The sequence below is a fragment of the Triticum aestivum genome, chromosome 3A (genome assembly GCF_018294505.1).
Source record: "Triticum aestivum cultivar Chinese Spring chromosome 3A, IWGSC CS RefSeq v2.1, whole genome shotgun sequence".
NCBI lineage: Eukaryota > Viridiplantae > Streptophyta > Magnoliopsida > Poales > Poaceae > Triticum > Triticum aestivum.
This window is the reverse complement of record NC_057800.1, coordinates 106,305,559-106,323,099: the sequence shown is the minus strand read 5'-3', so window position 1 is coordinate 106,323,099 and position 17,541 is coordinate 106,305,559. Positions and strand designations below refer to the sequence as shown.

Below are 17,541 nucleotides of genomic sequence, written 5' to 3'. Positions count from 1 at the left end.
TTACCTGAAACATTAGGTAGCAAACACAGTTGTAGAATGTACTCCAGTTTATATCAATAGGCTTTGTTCTGTGGCATGATGATTCCTGCAACCATACTTCCAACAGCCAACAGTTCTACGCAAGAGCCAAAGTTCACCATTGCAAAGCTACATAAAACCGATAGCTTGGATATGCAGGGGGAAAAACCAGCTACTTTTGAGTTTAGGAAGTATTATTTGCCCTATAATGCTAGACGAGTATTCTTACAGTAGATATGATCATATAAGAGTCCACACACGTTATAAATGTTCAAGCCAAAAACATGTTAGGCCCAAAATTATCCATGTACCCGAAAAGTTGCTGGATTGCAAAGATGCAGACAAGTGTGATTATGCATGCAGGCATTGTCTGACAGAACAAGATGAGGTCAGAATCATTTTTCATAACTTTATAAGAGTAGCCAATCCAATACCTATGTACTTACTACATTCCTGACAAGAGTAAAGATTATCTGCGGGCATTGCACAGTTTGCTGAATCATTTTCCACTTACAACACCAATGCCTGTATTAAACAACGAAAATGCTAAGAGACATCTCTAAGGGCAATGCACGAAAACAAAAAAAAAAAAATCTAGCACGCATGGCAGCTCTTCCTGCAAGTGCCATAGTAGTCTGAACTGCCAATCATAAACACAGGATTCTTGTCGCATTCGCCGGCAGCGGCCCAACTGACACAGTTACCATCTTCATCGGTGCAATCATCATCCTCGGATGCCGGCGAAGGTTTTGATTTATCAATCTTGCTTGCATACATATGTTTTATGGCAAGCCATTTCTCCACTTCGACGACAGGACAGAACTCGTACTGACTGTCCTTGTCGGCGACTCTGTCAGGCCTTGAATTGAACAGCAGAACTGTGTTGCCCTTGACAGGTTTCACTGCATAACCAGCACATTCAGAAGGTGTCCCTTCCTTGGCTTGAGTATCCTTCAGCTGCGCACATATATTATATACAGATTATTATCTCCTTTTCACATTTCAGTCAAGGAAACTACATAACAATGTCAGTGTGACTAGTCATTCTGATAAGGACTTTTTTTTTATGATAAGGACTTCTTTTCACAAGCAAGACTGTGTGATAATGTAATTACCTCAGATCTGGGGAAAACAGTTTCACCACCTTGCTTGATATCAGAAAGATACATCAAAATGGTCACAAGCCTATTGGCACCACTGCTCGATTGAGTTTCTTCCTTGTTAGGGTCACTTTGGTTTGCTCCATACTTCAAAATCTGCATGCTCTCCCCATGCTCTGAGACCACTAAGAATGTCAACAGCCAGACACCTAGCAAGCAAGATTACACAGAATTACAGAAGAGTAATTGCAAGGAACAAGCGATACCTTTTGGAATAAAACTCCATAATGATATCCTATCTTCAATCTTCGAAACAACTATGTCCTTCAAAAGGAGTACAAAACATCAATTTTTAGAAGTAGAACAGTCCAGGGCTTAGTAGTAGTAGACCCTAATTTGATATACCTCAATTTATAAAAGTTTGACATCTACTACTATATATCCAAAAGAATGTGCACTTTCTTCACAGATTGCAATATCAAGAAAAACAATAACTCTGACCTCATTTAGTTACATGTCTGTTTATTCACACAAGGTAACACACAGCTAAGCATTAACTTACAGATGATATGGTAGAAGATTGTTAAATAGAGGGATTCAAGGTTTGTTTAATTTTATTTTTCTCTGTCTACATTTTCTGCATGGTTAGCAAAGAGCCGGTCATGAAAATATCATGAAAGCAGTATGTATGCTCACTTTGCTATCAGCCAGGCGAAATATGAGGCCTGCATCAATATTGTTCTGGGAAATATTTGTAGCACCATCATTAACATGTACAGATGACCCTATCTTACCATGTGCCTGCAAGAATGAAAACATGACCTTCAATAACATGATGCAAGTTGTTTTTTTATAAATAACCTGAATACAAGGACTGAGCTGTGATACGGTTGATGGGAAAATTACCATAGATACTAAGTGGTCACACTCCATGTGAGAGAGAAAACCTTCATACAAGAAGACCCTAAATTAAGGAAAGAAACTTGGGATTTGTCCACATAAAAAGAAGTGAGCATCTGAGTACATACACAACTATAAGAGTATAAGTAGTTAATTACAGAAGATCTTTCATGCGCCACACAATTTTTTTTATAGAAAATGCACCACAAACTCATGGTAACAAATGCTTAACTGCCAGTACAGAAGAAAATCAAATGAGATGTTGTTTATGGTCCAGCAATAAAGGTACACATCATAATGAGGTGACGAGACAAACCTTGGATGCCACGAGAGTCGCTTTGATTTTGAAGGGTCAAAATCAACATGTGAGCTTGGAGTAAATGAACCATTTGTGGAGTTCAGTAATTTTGGTTGCGCAATATCCAGACCAAACCTGAAAAGGGTAATGATTGGATTGCACATTAATATCTTCCATGAGGGAACATCATATAATTGTAATTTACTTTCGGGAACTGGGCGTCGACCAATTGGCTAGAAGCACGTGTGCGGGTGCACGCCCAGCCTACCACCCGCGTTCGAGCCCTGTGCTCCGCAGGGGGTGCCTCATGGTTATTTCTAATTTAAAAAGCCACAAACATTTGGTGCACATTCGAGTAAAAAAGGTAATTTACTTTCTCACTAGAATTGACTTGGCTCTTTCTGTAGCTGATGCTAAATTTGCATTCTACTTCAGTGGCAATTGATAAGACTAAATCGGCAAGCTAAACTGTGTGATCATCAAAGTATTTCACTCAAGCTTCAAGCCAACAAGTAACCTAATGTCAGTTCGATAGAAGCACATGTGCGCGGGTGCACAGCCAGCCCACCACCAGCGTTCGAGCGCTGTGCTTCATAGGGGGTGCCTCATGGCTGTCTCTCAACTGAAAAAAAGGCACAGATATTTGGCGCGAAAGAGGCCACAGGCATTTGCCGCGTGTCCGAGAAAAGTTTGTAATACTTCCTCATTAGAATTGACTTGCCCCTTTCTGTAGCTGATGTTAAACTGGCATCCTACTTGAGTGGTACTCCCTCCGTTCGGAATTACTTGTCTCGGATATGGATGTATCTAGAACTAAAATACATCTAGATACATCCATTTCTGCGACAAGTAATTCCAAACGGAGGGAGTAATTGATAAGACTAAAGTTGATGGTGTATACTGTATCTCCATCCAAGAATTTCACTCAAACTTCAAGCCAACAAACAAACCTAAGTGTCAGTTGACCATCTCACCCATTAACACAACATGGTGAGGACTCTGCTATTGCAGAGGCAAGACTGTGACCAAGACTTCAAATCAATAGGCAGGGTTGGGGGACTTGACTTCATGGGTTGTTGGCCCTGCATTTACTATTGCAGAAACAAAGCTACCCACATCAACTACTGAACAAATCGAACCATAACTCAACAAAGATCCAATCCTAGAAACTGAATCAAAGCGGGCAGACACAGTTGATCCCGAAATAGAAAGACATCCTGGCCTTGTGGGGCCTGGTTACCCAAATCCAACCAGAGATCCTCACAGGCACATCAGATGGATGAAGAGGAAGAGGAGCTTACTTGCGAGAAGAAGCCAGAGCGCAGGGCGGGGCAAGCGCTAGACATGCTGCCACAAGCGCCAGCAGGGCTCCTGCTCCAGATCCCATGCTTCTTCCCCGTCAGCTATGGAGGACCGCAACTCTGCCCCTGGGATCCAGCCCCCTGCAAATGAACAGATCCGCATGTCTCTCTCTGTAGTCTGTACTGTAAGCCATTGAGCGAGAAACAGGGGCCCAATGGGCCGTAAAAGCCCACCGAGAGCACAAACAGATGGCGACTCTTAGACACATGGCGACATGCTCTGATAGACTGTAATATGGCTATAGTAATTGCTTGCAACATCCCTGACGCTAGGCTTTGGCTCATGGTGATGATGGACTCATTGAAGGAAGATGACTTCGTTTTGCTGCTGGTGACTTTATGGTCAATATGGTGGGCTAGGAGGAAGGCCATACGTGAGCAAGAATTTCATTCGCCGCTGTCGACTTTCAGTTTCATTCAGAAATTCCTTGCAGACCTTGCCTTAATTCCTTGCCGGCCTGCCGGGACGGCGACCTCCACTGTAGTACAACAACCTACAGGGACAGAAGGAAAACCTGGACTCTGCCTCTGGAGCCTGGAGGGACACTTTAAGCTGATGGTTGATTCTGCTATCTCAAGAAATAATGACAGAGGATGCATTGCTGTCGTCTGCCGCGATGAACTGGATCACTATCAAGGCTCATCTGCGGTTGTGCTTCAGGATTTGGTTCAGGCCGAGACGCTGGAGGCTATGGCATTTAGCGAAGCTTTTGCGCTAGCATCAGATATACTCCCTCCGTAGTAAAGTTAATATAAAGTTGGGTCATCTATTTTGGAACGGAGGAAGTATATATCAACAAGGTGCAGGTTGTTACTGATTGCTTATCTACTATCAACCATCTGAGGGGCCTTTACCTTGGACAAAGTGCAGAGATTATATCAGATATAAAGAAGAAGGCGGAGGAGTTTGCTGCAGTAAAGTTCAGGCATGAAAGAAGAGAGAAATTAAAACTGAGAGGTACATGAACTCGCGAAGGCCGCTGTTAATCTTGATTTGGGGCGCCATTTGCGGCTCTTAGCTAGACCCGACGTCTTATGTATGACACTGCAGGTGCTGATTGAATAGTATTCTTTCCACACTGATAAAAAAAGATGATGATATAATACAACGACATTGGTTTATTCATACGAATTACAGTACATAGGATTTGCATGCACTACAACAGTTGGAATTACACAACGCAGACAAATACCACCATGCTACTAAACAAAAAAGATAAATACCACCATGGTAAATTTATTCACTTTCAGACAAGATCAACCCGTCCCCTTTTTGTTTTGTTGCTATGTATCAGCAATGTCAATCATCTACTATATGGGTATGCGACCATGGTGGGTGGACGGCTGATCGATCTGTCTCACTCCTCCTGCTCCTTCTGCTCCGGCCAGTCGCCGTAGATGCCGCCGATCTTCCGTTGGCTCATGAGCATCAGTCTGTTGGGCTTTTTGCCACCGTTCTCCTCGGTCATCTGGGCAAGACGATCACGCGCGGCCGGGGGAATCACCGGCGGGTACGGGTACGCCCTGGCGGTGCCCGGGGCGGCGTAGCGCGGCCCTGGGGATGTCAGCACCTTCTGGTCCCCGGTGAGGCGAATCGCATGACCTGACAAGAAAATCGAGGGCATGTTTCGTGAGATCCGGACCCCATCGGCCATGCACACGTGCGCGATCTAGGTGGGTAGCTTAGGGAGCGGGCGTACCTGATGGTGCAGCGTGGGGGAAGGCGCACCTGTCCCCGAAATGGCAGGTGCCCGTGTCCCTGAAGTTGAAGCACACCTTGCCGCCGCCGTTGACAACCCTGCCGCCGCCGGCGACGGCGAAGCCGCCGACAGGGGGGACCGGCGGGCGAAGCTCGGCGCGGCCGTGCGCGTAGGTGCAACTGTCCTCGTACATGCAGCGGCCGGTGTCCTCGTACTTGTCGCAGAGCCTGGTCTTGAAGTACAGCTTCTCCGGCGGCGCCTCCATCTCCATGTGCGGCCCCTGCCCCTGCCCCTCCCCCTCCGTGTCCACCAGCACCACCGCCTCCACCGACCGCGGCGGCCTCGCCGTCGCCGAGGACAGGACGATGACGTCCTCCCCCGAGCGGCGTGTCGGGGCGCCGTTGAAGGCGTTGGCGGCGGCGTGGCTCTCCCCCTCCATCGCTAGCTACTAGCTGGCGGACTAAACCCTAGGTTAGCGCAGCCGAGTAGAAAGATTTGTCTAGAGGAGTGAGGAGGAGCAGGTGTGGAGAGGGACTGCGAGATGACATGAATTTATAGCGACGGAGGGGCTCGGTTTCTGGGGGTGCGCCGGCCTCCGCCCTCGGGATCGGGTTGGGAGCAATTAATCGCTTCCAATCTGTGCTTAGCCTGGCCGCTGCTGGCTGTGCGCTGAGGATTTTGTGCGAAATTAATCGGGAATTTCAGTTTCGGTTGCATTCAGCATCCGAGATCGGGCGCGCGGTGCAGTCGTCCGCTGCTTCGGGGTGTCCCGTGGAGAGTGTGCATGCGTCCGGAAGGTGATGGTGGTGGTGCTCCTGCGTCGACGAGTTGGGCCTAAACGCAGAGCGAAGAAGGCTCCTACTATGTGTGAGTGTGAATTTCGATGGCATTGGGCCCGTGTTGAATGGTCCTCAGATCGGTAGCTCCACTGCCCAAAGTTCACAAGGCCCTGTGGTGTTTCACATTGCTTTGCAAAGCACAGCAGAGTGCAAGTTTCGCTAAAAAAAAGAAACAAGGAACAAACCAAGCACGCTGTGGAATCTCATTTGTGGCAAATCCAGTGAGATTTTTTTTTACCAGAGCTAGTGACACGGTAGGGTGTTTCACCACCACCTTGGGGTAGAAAGGAAAAAGGTTAAAGAGAGTGCTAAAGAAAAAATATACTACCATGGTGTAGTTGTCAAGGTATTGCAGCACACCCCAAACCGTAGATGTAGAAGATTTGCCTTGGTCCCAGCCATCGATGCTATTTGGTTGGTTGAACAACTTAAAATAGATGATTATCTCTCTTTCAAAATATATCGATGCTATTTGGTTGGTCGAACAACATAAAATAGATGATTATCTCTCTTTTGAAATATTTCAGGCGGCTATAGTAAGGATATCAAAGAAGAGTTTCCCATGGTAGCCAGCTTTAGCGGAGATACCGAATCAATCCGGTTCCGATTCGGAGACCAGCTGATGCTAAGACATGTCAAACAAGTAATTCTAAAAGGACAATAATAGATAATTCCATGTGACTAAATGAAGCATTTCAAAGAAGAGCTCCCAACGATAGCCAACTTTAACAAGAGATACCAAATCGATCTGATTCCGAGTCCGACTCGGAGACCAGTCATGTTGAGACCCCATCGGCCATGCACACGTGCGCGATCTAGGTGGGTAGCTTAGGGAGCGGGCGTACCTGATGGCGCGGTGTGGGGGAAGGCGCACCTGTCCGCGAAATGGCAGGTGCCCATGTCCCTGAAGTTGAAGCACACCTTGCCGCCGCCGTTGGCAACCCTACCGCCGCCGACAGGGGGGACCGGCGGGCGAAGCTCGGCGCGGCCGTGCTCGAAGGTACAACCGTCCTCGTACATGCAGCGGCCGGTGGCCTCATACTTTTCGCAGAGCCTGGTCTTGAAGTAGAGCTTCTCCGGCGGTGCCTCCAACTCCATGTGCGGCCCCTGCCCCTCCCCCTCTGCGTCCACCAGCACCACCGCCTCCACCGACCGCGGTGGCCTTGCCGTCGCCGAGGACAGGACGATGACGTCCTCCCCCGAGCGGCATGTCGGGGCGCCGTTGAAGGCGTTGGCGGCGCCGTGGATCTCCCCCTCCATTGCTAGCTAGCTGCTGGCCGCTGGACTAAACCCTAGGTTAGTGCAGCCGAGTAGAAAGATTTGACTGGGGAGTGAGGAGGAACAGGTATGGAAGAGGGACGCGAGATGGACAGGTATTTATAGCGAAGGAGGGGTTGGGTTTCTGGGGGTGCGACGGCCTTCGCCGTCGGGATCGGGTTGGAAGCAATTAATCGCTTCCAATCTGTCCTTAGCCTAGCCCCATGTTTAAAATTTGGTCAAAATTTCCCGAAATTTCGACAATTTTTAGGGTGATCGAAAGTTTTGCCTTTCATTCAAAAAAATTCGTATGGTTTGAATTTCTATGTAAAAAACAACATGGATCAGTTTTTATTAACGTGGGTTTCATTGGTGTACTGGTAGGACATTTTTCTTCACATTGTTTGGACCAGAGTTCAAATCATGTTGCTGAAACATTTTGTTTATTTTTGCACCGAATATACATTTTTAGCAAAAAAAATATACGGACCAACCATCAGGTTAGACATGCAACTTAGTTAACTATGTGCTACATACTCTTTTATTTACATGTTTAAATTTAAAATTATTTGAATTCAAACAAAATTTCGGTGATTTGTCCGAAACCATTTTTAAAATTTACAAAAGTCCCGAAATTTCGTCCATTTCAAGGGTGAGTGAAAATTTTGCCACTTCGAAATCGTAAACGCGGGCCTCGCCGCGTGCTAGCTGTGTGCTGAGGATTTTGCGAAATTAATTGCGAATTTCAGTTTCTGTTCGCATTCGGCATCCGAGGATCGGGCATGCGGTGCACTCCGCTGCTTCGGGGTGTCCCATGAAGAGCGTGTTTGCGTATGGAAGGTGGTGGTGGTGGACCGGTGGTGCTGCAGTGTTTTGCCCGGAGCGCATCGAGGGCGTTGGCGAGTTGGGCCTAAACCTAAATGCGGGGCACGTGAAAGGGCGAGGGGTACTAGGTGAGTGTGAGTGAACTGCAATGGCCTTGGGCCAACAGTCTGATTACCCCAAGTTCACAAGGTCCCGTGGTCTGTCACATTGCTTTGCAATGTTTTGCTAAAAAAAGAAACAAAGAACAAACGATGCAGGGAGCAGGAATCTCATTTCTGGCAAAACCACTGAGCTTTTTTTACCTGAGCTAGTGTTATGGTAGGGTGTTTCACCACCACCTCGGGGTAGAAAGAAAAAGGTTGTAGAGAGTCTTCTAAAGGAAAAAATACACTACCATGGAGTAGTTGTTAAGGTATTGCAGCACCACAGACCATAGAATTAGAAGATTTGCATTGGTCCTAGCCATCGATGCTATTTGGTTGGTTGAACACCTTAAAATAGATGATTATCTCTCTTTCCAAATATTTCAGGCCGCTATAGTAAGGATATCAAAGAAGAGTTCCCCATGGTAGCCAGCTTTAGCGGAGATACCGAATCAATCCGGTTCCGATTCGGAGACCAGCCGATGCTAAGACATGCCAAAAAAGTAGTGCTAAAAGGACAGTAATCGATAATTCCATGTGACTAAATGAAGCATTTCAAAGAAGAGCTTCCAACAATAGCCAACTTTAACAAGAGATACCAAATCTATCTGATTCCGATTCCGACTCGGAGACCAGTCATGTTGGGACATGTCCAATAAGTAATGCTAGTAGAAGATAATTCCATGCAACTATAGTAAAGATTTCAAAGAAGAGCTTCCTATGATAGCCAGCTTTAACAACAGATGACAAATCAATCGGACTCCGATTTGGAGAACAAGTGATGCATGTGTCCAACAAGTAATGCTAAAAAGACGGTAAAATATAATTTCATGCGACTATTTGTATCATTTCAAAGAAGAGCTTCCCATGGTAGCCAACTTTAACAAGAGATGCCAAATCAATCTGATTCCAATTCCGACTCGAAGACCTATGATGTTGAGAAATGTCTAATAAGTAAGTAATGCTAAAATGACAGTAGAAGATAATTCCAGGCAACTATATATTAAATATTCGAAAGAAGAGCTTCCCATGGTAGCCTGCTTTAACAAGAGATGCCAAATAAATCTGATTCCGATTTTGACTCGGAGACCACCGATGTTGAGACGTGTCCAATAAGTAGCGTTAAAATGGCCGTAGAAAAATAATTTCAAGAAACTATAGTACATATTTCAAAGAAGAGCTTCCCATGGTAGCCAGCTTTAGGCCTTGTTTGGTTTGGCTGTGAATTTCTAAAAGCAGCTGTGAAAAATCTGCTGTGGAAAAATAGCTGTGGAAAATCTGATTTAAAAAAGATGTAGGTCATTTGGCAAACCAGCTGATACAGCTTTTTCAGATTTTGGCCCGTAGCGGAATCAGATTTTAGAAAGCACGTCCTGGGCTGCTTCCGCTTTTGGTTCAGATTTTGGCAGCGGATTTCTGAAATCAGATTCTGCTGGGTTCTCCCTTTGGTTCAGATTCTGCTGCGCGGCAGCGGAGTCCATCGATAAAAGCTGAACCAAACAGGGCCTTAGAAAGAGATGCCAAATCAATCCGACTTCGATTAGGAGGACAAGTGATGCTGAGACGTGTCCAACAAGTAATGCTAAAAATGGTAAAACATAATTCCATGTGACTATATGAAGCATTTCAAAGAAGAGCTTCCCATGGTAGCAAGCTTTAATAAGACATGCCAAATCAATCTTATTATGTTTCCGACTCTGAGCCCAGTGATGTTGAGACGTGTCTAATAAGTAAGTAATTCTAAAATGGAAGTAGAGTTAATTCTAGGGAACTATAGTAAATATTTCAAAGAAGAGCTTCCCAAAGTAGCCAACTTAAAAAGAGATGCCAAATCAATTTGATTGACTTTGACTCGGAGAACAGTGATGTTGAGATGTGTCGAATAAGTACTGCTAAAATGACAATAGAAGATAACTCCAGACAACTATATTAAATATTTCAAAGATGGGATTCCCATGATAGTCAGCTTTAATTAGAGATGCCAAATCAACCCGACTCCGATTCGGAAAACAAGTGATGCGGAGACATGTCCAACAAGTAATGCTAAAAGTACGGTAAAAGATAATTCTATGCAACTATATGAAGCATTTCAATGAAGGGCTTCTCATGGTAGCCACCTTTAACAAGACATGTCAATTCAATCTAATTCTGATTCTGACTAGGAGACAAGTGATGTTGAGATGTGTCTAATAAGTAAGTAGCGGTAAAATGACAGTAGAGGATAATTCCAGGCAACTATAGTAAATATTTCAAAGAGCTTCCCACAGTAGCCAACTTTAACAAGAGATAAAAAATCAATATGATTCTGATTCAAACTCAGAGACAAATGATGTTGAGACGTGTCCAATAAGTAGTGCCAAAATGATAGTAGAAAATGATTCTAGGCAACTATAGTTAATATTTCAAAGAAGATATACACACGGTAGCCAGCTTTAACAAATAGATGTCGAGTCAATCTAACTCTGATTAGGAGAACAAGTGATCTTGGGACGTGTCCAACAAGTAATGCTAAAAAGACGATAAAAGATAATTCAATGAAACTATATGAAGCATTTCAAAGAAGAGCTTCCCATGGTAGCTAGCTATAACATGACAGAAGATGACATGTTGCGCCGGTGCAAAGACCAATTGCAGCCAAGAAGCCGAGCAACCTATGAACAACATGCTTTATGAATGATCCACAAAGGAGAAAAACTAAATGCAACGAGAAGTTAGGTGAACTGCTTGAAGGATGTTTGAAAGTGCAACTATCCCTGGGTGGTTTTGGTAATTCCTAACAACATATAACTCATTGAGCTAATGCTACTTAAAGATAAACATTTCAGGAAAGCTCAATGATTGGCATGGCATGGATGAGAAAAGTGGATCCCTCAAAATTCTAAGGACAAAGATTGGCTCAAGCTCAAAGCTCAGGACTCTACATCTTTTTCATTTTAAATGGTCCAAGATCACATTGAGTCCATAGGAAAAGCCAACACTATTAGGAGGGGATGAGGTGTTGCCTAATGGCTTTCTTGCTCAAAGTTCTTAGTGATATGCTCCAAAGTTCTCAACTACTTTCTCACATCCACATATGTCCCAAACCAAAAGTCAAACTCGGCCCCACCGAAACTTTCTATCCGCCGCCACCGAGTTCAGTTGACATAGCGATTGCCAGAAACCCTAGTCTTTTCGGTCTCACCGATAGGGATCTCGGTCTCACCGAGATGGGATTGTAATCTCTCTGTTTCCGTTTGTAACGTTTCGGTCAAACCGAGATGAGCGATTGGTCCCACCGAGATTGCAATGTAAACTCTATGTTTCCCTTTCGTAACGTTTCGGTCCAACCAAGATGAGCGATTCAGTCCCACCAAGTTTGCCTGACCAACTCTCTGTTAGTCCATTACCAAAATCGGTCTCACCGAGTTTGTGTAATCGGTCTCACCGAGATTACGTTATGCCCTAACCCTAACAAAATCAGTCCCACTGAGTTGACATGTCGGTCCCATCGAAAATCCTAACGTTCACATTTTGAACTAAATTGGTCTGACCGAGTTTCAGGATTCGGTCCCACCGAGTTTGGTGATTTGTGTGTAACGGTTAGATTTTGTGTGGAGGCTATTTATACCCCTCCACCCACTCTTCATTCGAAGAGAGAGCCATCAGAACATGCCTACACTTCCAACATACATTTTCTGAGAGAGAACCACCTACACTTGTGTTGAGGTCAAGATATTCCACTCCAACCACATAAATCTTGATCTCTAGCCTTCCCCAAGTTGCTTTCCACTCAAATCATCTTTCCACCAAATCCAAATCCTGTGAGAGAGAGTTGAGTGTTGGGGAGACTATCATTTGAAGCACAAGAGCAAGGAGTTCATCATCAACACACCATTTGTTACCTCTTGGAGAGTGGTGTCTCCTAGATTGGCTAGGTGTCACTTGGTAGCCTCCATCAAGATTGTGGAGTTGAACCAAGGAGTTTGCAAGGGCAAGGAGATCGCCTACTTCGTGAATATCTACCCGAGTGAGGCAAGTCCTTCGTGGGCGATGACCATGGTGGGATAGACAAGGTTGCTTCTTCGTGGACCCTTCGTGGGTGGAGCCCTCCGTGGACTCGCGCAACCATTGCCCTTCGTGGGTTGAAGTCTCCATCAACGTGGATGTACGATAGCACCACCTATCGGAACCACGCCAAAAATCTCCGTGTCTCCAATTGTGTTTGCACACTCCAAACTCCTCCCTTTACCTTCATATGCAATTGTTTTACTTTCCGCTGCTATATTCTTAGAATTTCATGTGTAGGTTGATTGCTTGACTTGTTCTAAGTTGCTAAAATCTGCCTAGACCTAAAATTGGGAAAAGGCTAGATTTTTATTTGGTCAAGTAGTCTAGTCACCCCCCTCTAGACATACTTTCGATCCTACAAGTGGTATCAGAGCTTTGGTCTCCATTTGCTTTGATTTCCATAGCTTTTGGTGGTCATAGCCTTGGTTTCACAACCTAGGAGAGCATGGCATCTTGCGAGGGAAATTACCACCGTAGAGGTCCTTACTTTGATGGTACAAATTTTGCTAGTTGGAAGCATAAGATGAAAATGCATATTCTTGGACATAACCCCGCCGTTTGGTGAATTCTTCGATGAGAGAGAACCAAACCATGAAGCTACCATGGAAGAGTTGAAGATGCTACAATACAATGCTCAAGCTTGTGATATTATCTTCAATGGATTATGCCCCGAAGAATTCAACAAAATCAACCGTCTTGAGAATGCAAAGGAAATTTGGGATACTTTGATTGATATGCATGAAGGTACCAAATCTGTCAAGGAATCCAAATTGGATGTGCTTCAAAGTCAGCTTGACAAGTTCAAAATGAAGGATGGTGAAGGCGTCGCTGAAATGTACTCTAGGCTTGCTGTCATCACAAATGAGATTGCCGGCTTAGGAAGTGAAGAGACGACCGATAGATAGATTCGTCATCAAGAAGATCCTAAGAGGCTTGGATGGAAAATATGATACCGTGTGCACATTGATCCAAATGATGCCCAATTACAAAGATCTCAAGCCAACGGAAGTTATTGGAAGAATTGTTGCTCATGAGATGTCACTCAAGGATAAGGAAGAGCTTCACAATAAGTCAAGTGGTGCTTACAAAGCCTCGTGTGATGCTCCCACATCATCAAGTGAGAAGCAAACCTTCAATGAGTCTAATGGTGAAGAACTTCAACAAGTTCTACAAGAGTAGAAGCAAGGAAAGAAGTTCCAAGTCAAGGTCCTACAATGACAAAAGATCTTCTAGTCGTGAGCGTAATTTATACAATTGTGGAAGACCCTGACACTACTCCAATGAATGTACACCCCCCTACAAAAGAAGAGAAGATTCTCCCAAAAGAAGGAGTAGAAGAGAAGAATCACCATCAAGAGAGAGAAGGACTAGAGATGATCGTTATGAACGAATACCCTCTCGGATAAGCAAGGACTCAGAAAGGAAGGACAAGTCATCAAGGAGCTACACAAAAAGAAGACATCAAGCTCATGTTGGTGAATGTGTATCTGGTTCCGACTCTAACAATCACTCCGAAAGAAGTTATCACTCCGACTTCGAATATAGTCATGATGAAGGTGTTGCTGGACTAGCACTTGTGACAACCAACTCCTATGACATATTTGACTCACAAAATGAAGGAATTGGGAGATGCTTCATGGCTAAAGGTCCAAAGGTAACACACCCCGAGTATGTTGATTTCAATAGTGATGAAGATGATTTGCTAGGAGATGATGATTTACTTGTTGACAACTCTAGTTATGAAAACTATGATGAGCTTGCTATTAATGATGATAATCAAGATAAAACGAATGACGATGATAAGAAGGAGATTGAGCATCTAACTAAAGAACTAAACACTCTTAAGTTAGCTCATGAAACTACCTTAGAAGATCATCGAGAACTTTTAAAGACTCATGACAAGCTACGCTTTGAAAAGCTCAACCTTGAGCAAGAACATGAGTTTTTAAAGGCAATCAATGATGATCTTCGCAAGAAAAGTTCTTCTTACATTTCCAAGTGTTTACTCTTGTCTACTTACAAGCCACAATTTAAATCTAGCAACAAGAACAAGAAAGATTCTTCAGCTAGTAGTAACAACAATCATGCTAAATCCAATGTTGTTGCTTCTAGTAGCTCTCTTGATTCCACTAATGATTCTCTTATCCAAGTTACACTTGAGCAAGAAAATAGCTTATTGAAGGGAATTATAGAGAAAGGTGTTTACAAGAGCCTTGCCGGAAGTAAGAAATTTGAGGAAATTGTACGCAAGCAAGGAAGACACCGGAAGAATCAAGGTGTTGGTTTTGAACGAAAGTTCAATGCCAATGGAGTTGAGTGGGAAGAAGATCAATACCCCAAGACAAAGTTTGTTCCTCAACAAGAGAAGATCCTACTTTCAAAGGAACACAAGCTCAAGATGATCTTCCACCACAAGACCACAAGCAAAAAGGCAAGGACAAGCTTCAAGAGGAGATTGATGCATTCGAGGAAGCACCCAAGGCCTTGGTCAAATGGATTCCCAACACTACATCAAGTTCTACTTCAAGTACGACTACAACCCCAAGGATTCCCATCAAGATGGTGTGGATCCTGAAGAACAAGAACTAGAGAGTTCTTGAGGGTGACTCTACCAACCTACGTCACTCTTATCATTTTGGCAAGGTCAAGTGCAAACAACTTTCATATCTTGCACTAGTTCAAGGAGTCACACAAACCCTCTTGTTGGTAAGACAAGGGACAAGGTAACCTAATGCTTCCATGGACATCATCTTGTGTACACATCACTCTATGTCTATGGATATCCTTGTTTCTTCCTTGTGGTACTAACCCATGTAGGTATTGAAAGTGCAACTCACTCCAAAGGATTGCTCCGGATGATCTACATCAACATTGAGCATCCACATCTTCAACACCTACATGAAGTCATCATCGACAAAACCCAAGGTTAGTTGATCCCTCTTAGGGGGGATATCACATCTAGGGGGAGCTTTACTCTAATCAATTGAGTTAAAGCAACTATAATGGTGTGCGTACAACAATTCTCTATGTAAAAGTGGTAACCCCACTTGTGCTTAAACGATGAGTATGACCTATGATCAAATGTTCTCATTTGACTCCTAAGTCAATATACTCATATATAGATGACCTAGTCATCGCCAATTGCTTGATAGATGGTAGAGTGTCTGTGCATGCTTCGTCACATATTTCATTTGCCATTTTAATTGTGTGAGCATGTTGAATGCATATTTTTCTCATTCGAGGACATCCATTTGTTGCCTTGATTGTTTGGTTTTTTCTCTTTTGCCAAATGGATGGACAAGAATGCCTAAGAACTCCCTCTAGCTATTTATGCTTTTCTCATCTCAAACTCTATTCATGCTACATCACAAAGTTTGATCAATTCAGATTCCAACCACTCTGTGTGAGGAGCACTCGGAGTTCCTGATTCGTCATAGACTTAAACTTCCAAAACCTCTTTGTGCATTTCGGTCTGACCGATTCATCCTTTTCGGTCCTACCGAGATCACTTAGTTGATCTAGATTTTCAATCTCGGTGCAACCGATTAGAACCTTTCGGTCACACCGAATTGCAGTAACTGCCTGCAGTTTTGCATCTCGGTGCCACCGAGTTGTTCCACTTGGTCACACCGACAGGGTCAGGTTATATATACTGACGGGCCAAATTTTGGAAATTTTTCCGAAACCCTTCGCCCGCGCATAACCTATGTCGGTGTCAAAACCGGCAGATCTCAAGTAGGGGGTCCCGAACTGTGCGTCTAGGATCAATGGTAATAGGAGACAGGGGACACAATGTTTACCCAGGTTTGGGCCCTCTTTATGGAGGTAATACCCTACGTCCTGCTTGATTGATATTGATGAATATGGGTGTTACAAGATTTGATCTACCACGAGTTCATGATGGCTAAACCCTAGAAGCCTAGCCTGTATGACTATGGTAATGAATGTGTCCTTTCTGGACTATCCCCTCCGGTTTATATTGACACCGAGGGGATCTAGGGTTTACATAGAGTCGGTTACATAAGAAGGAATCTTCATAGTTGGTCGCCAAGCTTGCCTTCCATGCCAAGGAGAGTCCAACCCGGACTCAGGTATAGTCTTCGGCCTTCATGTCTTCACAGCCCATTAGTCCGACCCAATGGATAACAGGCCGGACGCCCGAGGACCCCTTAGTCCAGGAATCCCTCAGTAGCCCCCGAACCAGTCTTCAATAGCGAGGTGTTCGGCACACAAATTGTCTTCAACATTGCAAGGCGGGTTCCTCCTTTAATTATCTCCAAGTGATGTATCCAGCCATTGGTTCCCTGTCACTCCCCTCGGTTTCTGTGCATCAAATAACTTGGCCTCCCACGCGTCAAGCGAAGGCGGAAGGGTAGGGTAATTTTGCAAATAACACCCCGTCTATGCAAGGGGAGCGCCTATTAAAGAGATCGGATCCTAGATCCGTTCAGCACCATATAGAGGAAACCCCTGGAAACTGCTTGGGAGAAACCATTCTAGCATGGCTAGCGTCCCCAACTCCTCCACCCGTTCTGGCCCAGAGAAAGGCCAGCGGGAGAGGTGTTCAGTGTCCCACAGTCAATTGACGGAGCTGCAAACGCATGGATTTCTTCCCCCCGCAGATCTGGTTCCCGTTCGAGCGGGGCTAGATTCCTTCAACGAAGAGATACAGGCATAGGACTTCCCCAATCCATCCGGGGGAGAACGAGTATGTTTCGTCCCCTACCTAATGAGGGGTGTTGGATTTCCCATTCATCCGTTCCTCCGAGGGCTTCTAGAATATTATGGCCTCCAGTTGCACAACTTCACCCCTGCCTCCGTTCTACACATCGCGGGTTACGTCGCTTTATGTGAATTATTCCGGGGTATCGAGGCTCACTTCAAGCTATGCAGGAAGTTGTTCTGCCTTGTCCCGCGTAATCACGAGGGATCCATATTTGAAGTGGGCGGAGCCGAAGTATGGCGCATTGCTGATACTGGATATCTGTCCATCACACCAAGGAAGGCATCCGAAGAATGGCCTTCCGAATGGTTCTATATTGAGGACGTCGCG

At 44.6% G+C, this 17,541-nt stretch overlaps 2 protein-coding genes across 4 annotated transcripts; both read right to left on the bottom strand.

The window, feature by feature from the left end:
* Positions 1-389: 389 nt before the first annotated feature.
* Positions 390-3,796, bottom strand: LOC123060535 (probable prolyl 4-hydroxylase 7). Of its 3 annotated transcripts, none has more exons than XM_044483291.1 (7): positions 3,618-3,796; positions 2,335-2,451; positions 2,025-2,082; positions 1,815-1,919; positions 1,385-1,442; positions 1,134-1,294; positions 390-975 (listed from the first exon to the last, which is right to left on the bottom strand). In XM_044483291.1, exons 1-7 carry the CDS (start codon positions 3,701-3,703, stop codon positions 613-615), a joined length of 948 nt encoding a protein of 315 aa, XP_044339226.1. In that variant the 5' UTR covers positions 3,704-3,796; the 3' UTR covers positions 390-612. The 3 variants fall into 3 exon arrangements, with proteins under 3 accessions (XP_044339226.1, XP_044339228.1, XP_044339227.1); XM_044483293.1 differs by having other exon boundaries at positions 2,025-2,065; XM_044483292.1 differs by lacking the exon at positions 1,385-1,442 and having other exon boundaries at positions 1,134-1,327; positions 1,913-1,919.
* Positions 3,797-4,881: 1,085 nt separating this feature from the next.
* Positions 4,882-5,816, bottom strand: LOC123056835 (zinc finger CCCH domain-containing protein 1-like). Its single transcript, XM_044480087.1, has 2 exons — positions 5,378-5,816; positions 4,882-5,280 (listed from the first exon to the last, which is right to left on the bottom strand). The coding sequence occupies exons 1-2, from the start codon at positions 5,814-5,816 to the stop codon at positions 5,036-5,038; spliced, it is 684 nt and encodes a 227-aa protein (XP_044336022.1). The 3' UTR covers positions 4,882-5,035.
* Positions 5,817-17,541: the final 11,725 nt, after the last annotated feature.

Excerpts from the sequence above, each read along its gene's own strand:
- LOC123060535 (XM_044483291.1), bottom strand. The coding sequence starts at position 3,703 with ATGGGATCTGGAGCAGGAGCCCTGCTGGCGCTTGTGGCAGCATGTCTA. Across the intron at positions 1,920-2,024 it reads GTGACCACTTAGTATCTATG|GCACATGGTAAGATAGGGTC; the intron begins GTAATTTTCCCA and ends TCATTCTTGCAG. Across the intron at positions 1,443-1,814 it reads TTCGCCTGGCTGATAGCAAA|GACATAGTTGTTTCGAAGAT; the intron begins GTGAGCATACAT and ends CTCCTTTTGAAG.
- LOC123056835 (XM_044480087.1), bottom strand. The coding sequence starts at position 5,816 with ATGGAGGGGGAGAGCCACGCCGCCGCCAACGCCTTCAACGGCGCCCCG. Across the intron at positions 5,281-5,377 it reads CCCCCACGCTGCACCATCAG|GTCATGCGATTCGCCTCACC; the intron begins GTACGCCCGCTC and ends TTTTCTTGTCAG.